Here is a 13,800-nt window from a genome sequence, read left to right on the forward strand (position 1 = left end):
TATAACATTTATCTATGTTTTTCATATAAATATATTTATCAACTTAGTTGACTTTGAACTCATTTGATAACATAACCTTCTTAATTTTTGGATGTCATTGTTTAAATGTTTGTTTTCAAACCATATAATAATTTGACAAGTTTACAAATTTTCTTTACTTGTTTATTGACAACAAACCCTTCGAGTTATTCTATGCACATCTTCCTATCAAAGGTCATCATTTAATAAAGTTTTTTTTACATTCATATGTATTTCAAGTTTGTTAATAGCTCCATTGACAATTAATATTTGTATTGAAATTATTATTAACATTAGTGAATATGTGTCTAAATAACTCATACTTTTTCGTTGTTTATAACCTTTAACAACAAGTCTAATTTTATACTTGTTAATAGTACAATCAATTTTCATTTTCATTTGGAAGATATATTTATGGTCTAATAGTTTATTTTTATATGAAAGATCTGTTAGTTTTCACATATGATTATTTACAATAAATTCAATTTTACTAATAATTGTATCCTTCCAATAGGAAATTTCAGAACATGATATTGCTTCAGATTAGGTTCGAGGTTTCTTTCTAATAAGTATATTAGAAAATCAAGATTAAATACTTGTTGGGTTCCTGAATATCATACATGCAGCAAAAATAGTAAAACAAAATTATTTTGGAGTCTATAAAATTTTGTTAGATAAATCTAGAGTTGTTTAGGGATTTATTACTTGAATATCTGATTTTCTTCGATTTTGAATAATTCTTTAAAGGTCGAGTTATCGCAAACCACAAGCTATCTAATTGTTCAGCCTTCAACGATAATCCACACTATCCAGGTTGAGCACGAGCCAGGCTTGGTGTGCGCCTCAAATTTAAGCTCAAAGCTCAATTTACTTAGGACTTATCCATTTTAAAAGCTCTAATGCCCTTTAAACCCAAATTTAACTTTTCAACTTTCTATTTTATAGAGTTTTGGGTTTCACCAAACATGTTAACCAAGGGTTCTTTGAGATTAATTTTTTGTTCACCTATAATTTGTTTGAAACATGTAAATATTTCATGCTAAAAAACTTATGTTGGAGATTAACCTTATTTGTTTTTGCGTTTCAAAAGCATTTTTAAAAATTTTGAATTTTTTTTTTTTTTTTTCTTTACTTCTAATTAATAGTTTTTTGGTTTTTAGATCATTTTGATGTGTTGATGTCAAAAATAATTTTTTAAAAATAAAAAAATATTATTTTAATACATTTTTAAGTGGAAAAAACACTTAAAAAGTAACCATAACCACACTCTCAAACATGCCATAAATTTTGACAAAGTTTTAGCCCTGAAAGTAAATAGATTCCATTTTTAATTTAGTTTCAAATAGCCCATTAACCATGTTTTAAACCAAATTTTAGTGGTTTTCATGGTTGGGAAAGATGGTTTTGTGAAATTGTTAGTTAATAATGGGTGTATTGATTGAAATGATTTGTGATCCTGAGTGAGGGTTTGAATATAAAAATATATTGGTATGGAAGAGATGGAGTTTGGGTGGTGATGGTGTTCTTTTGTGAATTCCCTTTAGTGTTGTTGTTGCTCCTTTTTTTTTTTTTTTGGTGCATGGTCTTTTTAAGATGAGCTAGAATGGAATGATTTTGGGATTGGATTTCTGAAGAATTGATAGAATACAATCAATTTAGGTTGGAATTCTAAAATGGAACTGGAATTTCAGAGAATTAACTAGGATTTGAGATTGAAAGGCTAGAATTGATGATTAATTTGCTTGAACTGACTTCATTTGAATAAAATAGTGAATAAATTGGACTGGAAAAATTGGGCCAGACTAATTTTTGGACCGAAACAAAGTAGGATAAAAATTCATTTGGATCTTGGAATATTTTTTCCTTTTCATTGTAGTCCCTGACTTATGGATTTTTCAATTTTCATTCAAGGTTTTAATTTTGAGTATTATTTCAATTTAATCCCTAAATTGAATTAAATGACTGGTTACTTTTCAGTTTATTCATTGGTTTCCAAAATTAAATAATTTTGACCAATTTGACTCCCAATTTCGATTTTCTTCTTAAATTAATCCCCTAGCTGATTTTTTAATTTGTCCATTTATTTCAAATTCATCCAGGGTTCTTTAGTTTTTCTAATCTTAGCCAAACTAAGCTATTTTTATTCAATTTCTCTTTAATAAAGTCCCAAACACAACCTAAATCATTCCTACATTTGTTTTTTTTAAACTTCTCAAACTCAATCCTTGACTTGTTAATCTCAATTATTCATCAAATATTACCCCAATGGTATTTTTCTGTTCTTTATTATTGTTATATATATATATATATTATCATTTTTATTTGTTCTGTTATATTCTGGATATTTATTGATATATAAAATTAAAGAGTACAAGTGACTAAAATAATGCTTAAAATTAAATATGTTTATTAAAAATTTATTTTTTTATTATTTGAAAAAAAATAGGATAAAAAATTAGATTATGACATGGTACTATCTCTATCTTAGGCTAAATATTCTTCTAACTGACTTGCTCGAGCACGCCTCACATAATAGTAAAATCACTTTTACCACACTAGAATCTAACATTAAGTTCAAACTTTCTAATGGTTATCCACTACCTAATGTTACTCTCTGTCAGTGTAAACCCTGAAAATTTAAAAATAAAATAAAGAGTAAATAAATAAACAAAAAATAAAATGAGTTTAAATATGTGATTAAGGTAAGAAAAAAAGTAGGGGAGGAAACGATTACAAAATCAAGGTTTCGTGGATAAAAAAAGCATCTAATCTGATAAAATAATAATAAAAAAGTCCATCGCTCTTCTTGGGAGCGGAATTGGCCCACAAGACACGTCACCCTTGACCCTACAATGAGCGGTGCAAAATAAAAGAAATCTAAAATCCTATTGGCCAGAGGGCGTGTAATTTTTTAAAGATTGCCACGTATGCATAACGGCCTTTCGACCCGAAGTATCTAGAGCTTTTCCCAACCCCGCCAAGCCTAACTATTTTAATGCCGGGACCTTAAGTTCTTCCTTCGTTCTCTCTCTCTCTCTTGCTCGCTGTTCCAGACAGACGCTCGATAAAAATCTCTTCTTTCGCGCACACAACAGAAGATGAAAACGCGATATACGGCGCCGTTCTTGCTCCTTTTGTCTCTAATTTTGTTAACGCTGGAAGCGAAAACCGTTGACCCTTACAAGGTATGATTGATTAATTTTTAAGCGATGTTTGTGGAAAATTAATTTCCAAATTGACATATGATTCGTACATTGTTAAGATTTTGAATTCTATCTGCATTTTTTTAAAATTTATTTGGACCGAATTTTGCTGCTTATATTTACTATTTTGTTGGCAATTTCGAAATTCTTGTTTTAATTTATATTTGCAATTTGCTTAATTCAAATTTATCAAAAAAAAAAATTACTTAATTGTTCTGGAAGTGGTTTAGGGGATTTTATGTTTAATTAATCAGGATTTAATCACTGGTTAATCAAAGATAAGGATTTTATATTTTAGTTAATTAGTCAGCAGTGGCTTGCGATTGTTAAGGGAGGAGGATGTAGAGCAGAGGTGGTAAATTGAGGACAGAAGGAATGGAGGCTTGATAAAATGAGAGGCCTTTAAAGCCTTAGAAGGGAGAAGAAAACTTGGTCCTTTTCGGTTTAAGTAAAACATTTGTGCCAGTGATGATTGTTTTTTTTTTGAAGTTTTTTTTATCGATGGTGCTTTTTGTACCAGGTTCTTGGAGTGGAGAAAAACGCAAGTCAACGAGAAATACAAAAAGCTTTCCACAAGTATGTTCTGCTCTCTGTTTCTTCTCTGGTACCCTTTTTTTTAATGGTAGTTGCATTTTCTCTCTATTACGGGCGCGCGCGCATATCAAGAAGTGACCTTAGTTGATGAAGAAAAGTTACATTTTTTTGAAGTATGCAGTTTGTTATGAATGGCCATGGGTCTAAGCTGAAACATTACATAAGTGTGCATATTAGGTGTTTTGGCTTTGGCTTGAGGATGTCTTACCATTCTTTAGGTTTTTTTTTTTGTGGTATATTGAGCGTTTGAAGAGATGATGATTGTGCTATACTGTGCACTGAGGGAACTCTGAAATCTTGGATAGACATGGCTGCGTGTGAGTGGATTTATGTGGAAGACCTTAGCTTGCTTTCTTATTTGTCGGGTTTGGGGTGAGATGTTTTGTCTGACCAGACAGAAATTGTACACGACATGTACAAATATTACCATACATGCTTATTGAAAGCAAAAGGTTTACTACGCACATGAATTTACAAACTGAGGAAAACTTAAATGCCACCAACATAGCACAAACGCACACAAACAATTATGTGGCATGTTTTCTAGTTTCTCATCCTGAGCCCTTGTCATTTTTGCAGGCTCTCTCTTCAATATCACCCTGACAAGAATAAAAATAAGGGCGCTCAAGAAAAGTTTGCGGAGATCAATAATGGTATTGTACACTTATTTCATTTTTCTTTCTTATTGTGTCTCAAGTTATTTCTTTAACCTTTTTCGTGTTGCTATTAACTTTACTGCATGTTTATAATTTCTTGCTGATGCATCAATTATATCGATATGCAAAACCATGGACAGTGTTTGGTTTATTGAAGTAATGATATATTGTCTGTATTAGTATTTGTTTTATTGATCAAACCTGTTCAGTTATAACGTGAGCTGAATTGGTTCTTGAGCAGCATCTTATGGGCATGACAGGATTAAATGGTTTGTTAAGGGGTTAACTATTAGAAGGAAATAAACTTAGTCTTAGTTTTGCTAATCTTCCAGTCATATTGTTGATTTTTATTTTCTTGTTTTTATCAGCATATGAGATTCTATCTGATGAAGAGAAAAGGAAAAATTATGATCTATATGGAGATGAGAAGGGCAATGCTGGATTTAATGCTGGGTATCCTGGGGACCAGGGTGGGTATACTCATTTCACAAATGGTGGACAGGGGCAAAATAGTTATACCTTCAGACCGGGTGACTGGCAGGATATGGGGGACCAGGGAAATTCCCGGTCGTTTTCATTTTCCTTTGGTGGTCCCAGTTCTCAGAGTTCATTTGGTTTTGGCCTGAATGATATTTTTTCCAATTTTTTTGGGGGTGATCTTGGTGGAGGGCAGTTTGGTGGTTTTGGTGGTTCAACCAGGTCTCAATCTAGGTCTCAAACTGGTTCTAGAAGTACTCCCAGGAGCATCAAAGCCATAAATTCTCAAGTCTTCAATAATGAAATTGCTGGCCAAGGAATGACTTGGCTTTTATTATCTTATACTTCCTCTTTGAAGGGGAGCCAATTTTATGAATCAATCATACAGGAGGTTGCTGATTCATTACAAGGAGCTTTAAAGGTATTTTCATAATATCTATTGATTTCCATCATTTGATTTTATATTGATCTGTTTACATATTCGTTCTCTTTCTCTTTCTATGACAGGTTGGCAGCATAAATTGTGAAACTGAAATGTCCTTTTGTAAGGAACTTGGGACTCAACCACGACGAGTGCCTAGGGTATTTGTTTATTCAAACAAAGCAAGTGATAAGGGTTCTTTGGTTGAGTACAATGGTGATTTGGTCGCAAAAACTTTAAAATCTTTTTGCCAAGACCATTTACCAAGGTTTTCAAAGCGGATTGACCTGAAACATCTTCAGTCTTATTCTGGTGAGGAGGAAAAATTACCCAGAGTTGTGCTTCTTTCCACCAAAAAAGATACACCCGTGATCTGGCGTGTGCTTAGTGGTTTGTTTCATAAGCGCTTCATTTTCAATGACGTGGAGGTACGTTGGACCTGATTATCAACTGATAGATTATCTACACCTCTACATTTGAATGAGAAATTTAGACATTAGTAGCCTGTCAGAATTCATTGTAGAAGGATATTTAGACAACTATATATTTCTTCAAAAATCACACTAATAGTTCAACTCTATATTTTATTTTGAGTGGTAATTTATGTGGGGTATATTTAAAATAAAATGAGCACCCCCCTTCCCTGAAAAATAATTGAGGTTGTTGTTTATTCAGGTTCGTGATGTTACTGACCCAATGACAAAGAAGTTAGGAGTTGATGCACTTCCAGCTATTGTTGGTTGGTTATCAAATGGGGAGAAGCATGTCTTAAAGTCGGGGATTTCTGTGAAAGATTTGAAATCTGCTGTTCATGATCTCAGTACCTTACTTGAAGGGTTTGAAAAAAAGAACAAGAAAGCAGCAGCGAGTAAGGATAGAAAAGCCCAGGCTGATTCTGGTGGGAAAGATGTATCTTTACTGACAGGATCAAATTTCGATGCTCTATGTGGGGGAAAAACCCCTGTTTGCATCATAGGTGGTTTCAGATCTTTGAAAGTAAAGGAGAAGCTGGAAGACATCCTGTCCATGGTAAGTGGATATCTTGTTCAAATTATTTTTTCCACATGGAGGTAACTGTAATTCTTATAGATGATTCGCACAATATGTTTATGTTTCCATATCCTCACATCCTCACTCCTCACTCCTCACTCCTCACTTAAGTCATTTTATGATCACGCTTGACCACTGCAACTTACAAGAGAGTTGAAACAATGGATGTGAAAAGAACTTCAGCTTTAATGCACTTAGAAACTTGTAAAACTTGGTATGGTACCCAATACCTCTACCCTGCTGGTCTAAGAAGAGAGGGTGGGAAGGTATAGGTTGGGTATTGATCTTTGACTGTAGCGAACAGAAATTTTCTGTAGATTTGTCACTTTAATAGTTAAAAGTTCTCGGTTTGTCTTGCTGATTAGCTTGGTGTTTAAGCTCTAGATGGTCACAAAAGAAACTATTCCGTTGTATTATGACTTAAGAGCATGTTACAATCTGCTATCTAATGTAATGTGCATCTAGATGGTTCCAGGCACCAAAAAGTACTAGCAAGATGGGCAACCATTATGGCACATATCATTGATTTAGTCGCCATTGGAATTCATGTTGCCCTAATACAGAAGCTAAATTGATTTTTCAAAGGACGTGAAAGAATTTATAGTTTGGTTTCTGACTCTAGTTTTTTGTTTGTCATGCGATTTTGGTTTTAGGTCTCTCAAAAATCATTATCAAGGCGACGGAATGCAGCTTCTGTCTCTGGGGATTCTATTTCTTACACTCTTTTAGATGTTGCCAAGCAGCCATCATTCTTGAACGCATTTGACAAATCTGGATACAAATCGTCAGATAAGTTATTGTTAGCCTATAAACCTCGGAGGCAGAAGTTTGCAGCATTTAAAGGTGAAATGACTGCAGAAGAGGTGGAAAAATTTATCAGTTCTGTTCTTAATGGGGACGTGCAATTTACCAAGACAAGACAGAAGCCTGTCCTCAAATGAAAGAGCTGCTAGTAGCCAGTATTACTTAGATTTGTGAAGTTTACGTAGAGTTAGAATCATCAAATGCTTGATCTTGTTGTATAGTAGATATACATATAAGAACTGGTCCTTTTCCCCCAGGTACCATCTCTCGTGGTGTTGACATTCTGCAAAGGCACAGTATCAAGATATTACATATTAGCAGCAGGGAAGTTCTTGCCCTTGGGAAGAGATTTTGTCAAAACATAGTGTAGTCCAAACTCACAGTTGTCAGGACACTGTAATTTATTTATTTATTTATTTTTGTCATCCAACTGAACTTAATTACCCTACTTTGTTGTGCTGTTTCAATTTCTTGCCGAAGTCAGATGTACTAGCGGTGGATGTTTTTCTTTTCAAAAATATTTTTAAAAAAAATTAAATTAAATTATTTTTTTAATTTTAAATTAATAATTTTTTGATGTTTTCAGATTTTTTTAATGTGTTAATTTTAAAAATAAAAAAATATTTTAATATATTTTTAAATAAAAAATACTTAAAAAAAAAAAAAACAATATACTGAACTGCCGGATACTCCATTCTCATGTTGTAGAGCGTTTAAGGTTTTTCAACATTCTGAAGTTTTGTTGGCGTCTATGGACCGCAGTGAGTGCCGTGTTGATATATGTCTTTGTGATTTTGTTCTCTCGTCAAACACGCATTTCCGGGAAGTCCAGCTGCACAAATCAAACTTCTGTGCAGGTTCGTCATGGCTCCTTGCAATGCCAACGTCCGAAACTCAAATCAATTTGTGGTGCATAATCAGAGCTTTCAAGTGCGTGTTTTAAAGTGTAATTATAATTGTTTTTTATTCAAAAAAAATTATTTTTAAAATTAATATATTAAAATAATTTAAAAATATCAAAAATATAATAATTAAAAAAAAAGTTTTTTTTTTTTTTAAATACTTTTATGATATAGTGTCAAACACGCCCACCACTGTCCACGGAGCTTTGCCAAAATGAATGCTTCCTCCTATATACGCTGTTAGCAGAACGTGCGGAAAGCGGTAGAAGATGACAAGGGCGGCCTGTAGGAACTCTGGCGGGAAGGTGATGCTGCAGACAGTCAAATAGAGCAGTGGAAACTGGAAACTTGATGTCCGCTATTGCTTTCACGTATCCAAGTCAAGGGAGGAATCGAGTTCTTAAAGCTTTTTTCTTTTCTACCACGAAAAGTTTTTTTTTTTTGTCCAAATGACGGTAGGTTGCTCAGGTAGGCACTGTCTAGATGGAGCACGCAATCGAGATGAGATTCTAGGTTCTTTTCATACAGAGTAATCGTGGGTTGATAGAAGTTTGATAATTCCTTGTTCTTAACCAGAACATGGATTTGTCTTTCACCAACGTTGCTTTCAAAATACTGATCGATAATAACATAATATATGTTTAAAAATGCTGTAATTATTATTTTTTAAAATATTTTAATTCATCTCTTTTTTAGATCATAATCCTAAACGGATAAGAAATATTGAACAACAGTTAGATTTACTATTACGAAGTGTAATTCAGTTTTTTTTATAGTTTTAATTCAGTAACTGAAAACCGAATAACACACATATATAACCCTTAATATTAAGAAGTCATATAAAACTACTACCCTATTTGTTATTTTTTTTTATTCTTTTTTAAGTTGATTTTGAAATAAATTGTATGTTTATATTTATGTGTTATATTGTTTGACTTTGATGTTTAGTTCTTTGATGCTATTTGTAATTAATTGAAATTTTGGAATGGTTTTTCTTATTTTTTTTCTAATTAAATTGACAAGAAAAAATAATCTAAAAGGGTATATTTTAACATGTCAATGAATATAGAAAATCTAATTCATGATAAAAATGGTGTTCAAGAAATAAAATATTATAAAATCATTTTTTGTATTAAAAAATATCAGATTTCACCAAAAAAGAAAAAAAACTAAATCCTATTGACTTTTTATTTTGATTTTGAGAGTCAGATTAATAAAAAATCAAATTGATATTTAAAAGTATGATTATGGTTATTTTTTAAAATATTTTTTATTTAAAAATATATTAAAACATTATTTTTTTATTTTTAAAATTTTATTTTTAATATTAGCATATAAAATAATTAAAAAAATAATTTAAAAAAATTAATAAAAAACTATTCCAACCGCAACTTCCTAGATGCTCACCCCCACATAGCGTGTTTGATAGTGTGGTAACAGATGCCTTTCAAATAACTTTTCTTACTGAAATGCATGTTAATGATTTTTTTTTTTTTTTTAAAAATTATTTTTGACATCAGCACATCAAAACAATCCAAAAAATACAAACCATATTAAATTTTAACAAAAAGTTTTTTTAAAATTTTTTAAGAACGCCGTTTTAACTGCGTTCCCAAACACTACCTCGTTATAGCAACTATTCAGTACAGCGAGCTAGAAGCGACAAAGGGAGAAGAAGCTTGAAGGAAGAAACCCAAACCAATAAAAGATCGACATCGTGTACCAAAGATATCTGTATGGTGTTCTAATCATATTGTTTATTTTTAAGACAACTTTTATAATTGAAATTTTTTTAAAATAAATTTTAAAAAAATATGATTAGCTGGATTTAAATATATTTTTAGTAAAAATTATAGTTGAGACTTATATATAGCAAAAAACATGTATAAAATATTTGGTTCAATTGTGTTTAAAAATGTGGTTGCAGTTGTTTTTTAAAGTTGAAAATGCATCAATTTTTTTTAAAAAATTATTTTGATATCAGTGCATTAAATTGATTTGAAAACATAAAAAAATATTAATTTGAAGTAAAGAAAAAAATAAAATAAAATTCAAAGTTTTTTAAAAAGCTTAAAAATAATAAGCATTTTATGAAACTCATTTAAAAATAAATGTAAAACCTGCTTTATAAAAATTGTATTTCAAATTTAATTTTTTAATGAACCCATAGTATATAACACAATTTAGTGTCTGTTTGGTAATGTGGTTGCAGGTGAGTTTCACCCTCAGCCACACATAATATCATTTGGTTAAGAAGAAAAAAGTGTTTTATGATAGTAGGACCCACTAAAAGCAAAGATGGTGCCGCAGGTTTTGGAGAATTTTGCTGCTTCTCATGAGGGAGGAACCACAACAGTGGAGCATGGCTCCACTGTCATATTGTTCACTAAAGTGAATAATTTTTTTTTATTTTAAAAAATTAGTACGAGTGAATTAATTAACTCGTACTATTTAAGTGAAAAGTTTAGTTTTTTTTTTCATGAAAAATTAATGCAGTTAATTGATTTCACTTGTATTGTTTACGTTCACAATAAATTTTTTTTGTTTAAAAATTAGTTTAAGGTGAATTAAATTTACTCGTGTTGTAATCTCAATTTTATTCCTGATAATTTTTTACCTAATTTTATTGCATGCTCAAAAAATCACGGAAATTGTAGTTTTTATCGAATGAATTTTGTACGTAGTGAAATTATATATATATATTTTTTAAATTGAGTTTACTCGAAAAACTAGTATTTAATATTATTTAATAACATTACATAAATTAAAAGAATATCACATGATGACATAACATTTATGAAATTTGATCGCAATTCCAGTTATGTTCTTGCCGAGTCCAACCTAGTTAAAAAAAAATCTAGTTTTTATTTTTATTTTAATTGTGTTTTATTTGAAAAATTAAAAGGAGATCACTTGATGACATGATAAAAAAATTCAATTTTTGTTATTTCGCGCTTAGAAAACCATGGAAAATATAATCCTTGTTGAATAGATTTCGTATGTGATGACATTGTACATAGTTTAATGGAATAATAAAAAATATTTGATATCAATATTATTTATTTCATGATATAATAACAGTAGTTAAATCTACAATATTTAAATTAAAAATCATTAATATTAATATTAATATATATATATATATATATTAATTATTTTATAACCCCAATTTAAAAAGTATTTTTTAACTATACATATTAAATTATTTTTTGTTCAATCTCAATTTCAACCACAATTTTAACTAAATATATATTTTTCCAAACCAATCTCAACTAAAAATACTTTTTATAAAAACAATTTTTTTAAAACTATAACTATAATAACAACCTCAATAATAAATTACCAAACTCTTTCCTACATTTTTTTTACCGCAACAAACACACTAAAATAAAAAACAAGTGTGACTAATCCTGGCAAATAAAACAAAAACTTACCATTCCAAGAAGAGTTAATAAGATTTTTTATTTTTTTATTTATAATCCTACTATTTTTTTTTAAACTGTGGATGGTGATTAATTTATATATATCTCAATTACTTTTAAAAAATTTTAATTCATTAATTTTCAAATTTATACTTTAAAAAATAAATTTAAAATATGATGAATTAAGCTACTTTTCTTGAGTTACCTCGCAGGTTTTGTTTGATACGAATCAATGCATTGAGATTCGTTATGCCTTAACACTTTTTTATACCCGATTTTATTCAGCGCTACATTAAATATTGTTACGAAATAAACCCTTGGAGAGTTGAACAAGCTACACGTTATTAGAAGAAATAATTAGGTGGCATAGACATTACCCTAATCTGATTTGGTCCCCTTACGAAAGCATAAACCTCTCCTGTAACTATCACGTAGTAGTGTGCTAATAATTGTTTGTTTTTATTTAAAAATATATTATAATAATATTTTTTTAAAAAAAATTATTTGAAACACAACCTTATAAAATAGAAGAATAAAAATAAAAAAAATATATTATTTTAGCTCTTCCATACCTATTTTACATGCTTTATAGGGAGTATTAAATAAAATACCAAAATTCATTTTATATCTTAAAAAATTATTTCTACATATCTCTTAAAAAAAATTAAAACCAACAAAATAGAGTGAAAAGAAATTAATTAAATAAAATCATGTAAAAAAAAAAAAACATCAAATTCATTGAAAAGAATATAAATGTAATTTGGAGTCCAACGTTCCGATGGCTATCTAGTTCTACCGACAACCGGAGAAGTGGTAGCTAGGAAGGAAGAAACCCAAAACAGTGGCAGCTCGACATCACGCATCAATGACGCAACTAATAATACTCAAATAAAAATCAATGATATTAATTTAATATATTAAATAAATATTTATAACAAATTGTAAAAAAAATGAAACATATGGATTGATTAGGAGTATTAAATAATTTCTTAACGATGATTTAAATTCTATTTTTATAAAAAAATCACTTTTGTTTTTTTAAAAAGTTAAATGTCTTCTAACTTAGAGAAAAGAACTAGAGAAAAAAACGAAAACAGTAACTCATATATTATTATTATTATCATTATTATTATGTATTTCAATAAAGTATATGTGTTTTTTAAGTTTATACCAAGCTTTAATTTTTTTAATTCATATTTAGAATAAAAAATAATATTTTATTTTAATTTGAGTAATTAAATATATATTTTTTAAAGAGGGAACACAACATGTGGTTAATTGGCTAAAAACACCAGTCACGCAACTAATAATTATAATATTTGAAGATTTCAACTTTATACTGATGCTGCTGTCTCTCGATTGTCACGTGGCTCAAGGGAGGTGAAATGGTCGGTTGTCCATCGCGAGTTCGCGACTCTTGCTTTTGTTGACATAAACCTCTCCTTGTCCACTGAGCTCACGTGATCCAATCTGCGGTGATATTCGATCCCACGCAGCGCAGCAACGCAAAAGCTTTTAGAAATTTATTGTAAATGTAGTTATGGTTTTTTTTTTTAAAGTATATTTTGTATTAAAATATACTAAAATAATATTTTTTAATTTTTTAAAAATTATTTTTAAAATTAAAGTATTAAAACAATCCAAAAAATACTAAAATAAATTATTATTTTTTAAAAAACTTTTATAAAACACGATGCACTTTATTCTCGTACTGTTCTGCCAACCTCCTCAAAATATCATGGTTTTTTTTCTTCTTTTATATTTCTTGTCAAGGACATGAGAGTAATAAATAAATAATATTTTATATATACAGTGTAAGATTAATTTATAACTTTTTTACCAAGAAAGAGCCATTAACTTTCAAAAATACCTTACACATAATAAACTTTTAACTATATGTTCATATTCCTATAATTACCGAGAAAAATAACAAAAGTATCAATCATTTTACATTTCTATGATAGAACGAAGAGCCTTGATTTTTTTTTTTTTTTTAAGTTTCAAGAATGATTTTAAAAAAATTATTATTATTTTTTATTTTAAAATATTTTTTTGGATTTTTTCAGATTATTTTAATATATTGATATCAAAAATTAATTTTAAAAAATAAAAAAATCTTTTATATTTTTAAATAAAAATATTTTAAAGAACAATAACTTCTGTAATATTACACAGCTTCAAAAATACATCTGATAAAAGGGAAATTCCTGATTTTATTTATATTTTTTTAACAATAAAAATATAACTTTTCAA

General features: G+C 29.4%; 1 protein-coding gene across 1 annotated transcript; it reads left to right on the forward strand.

The window, feature by feature from the left end:
• The first annotated feature begins 2,992 nt into the window (after nt 1-2,992).
• Nucleotides 2,993-7,671, forward strand: LOC118037515 (dnaJ protein ERDJ3A). The gene is made up of 7 exons (XM_035043507.2): nt 2,993-3,203; nt 3,742-3,797; nt 4,395-4,468; nt 4,840-5,369; nt 5,456-5,797; nt 6,045-6,398; nt 7,073-7,671. The coding sequence occupies exons 1-7, from the start codon at nt 3,117-3,119 to the stop codon at nt 7,358-7,360; spliced, it is 1,731 nt and encodes a 576-aa protein (XP_034899398.1). The 5' UTR covers nt 2,993-3,116; the 3' UTR covers nt 7,361-7,671.
• Nucleotides 7,672-13,800: the final 6,129 nt, after the last annotated feature.

The sequence above is a fragment of the Populus alba genome, chromosome 16 (assembly GCF_005239225.2).
Source record: "Populus alba chromosome 16, ASM523922v2, whole genome shotgun sequence".
Taxonomy (NCBI): domain Eukaryota; kingdom Viridiplantae; phylum Streptophyta; class Magnoliopsida; order Malpighiales; family Salicaceae; genus Populus; species Populus alba.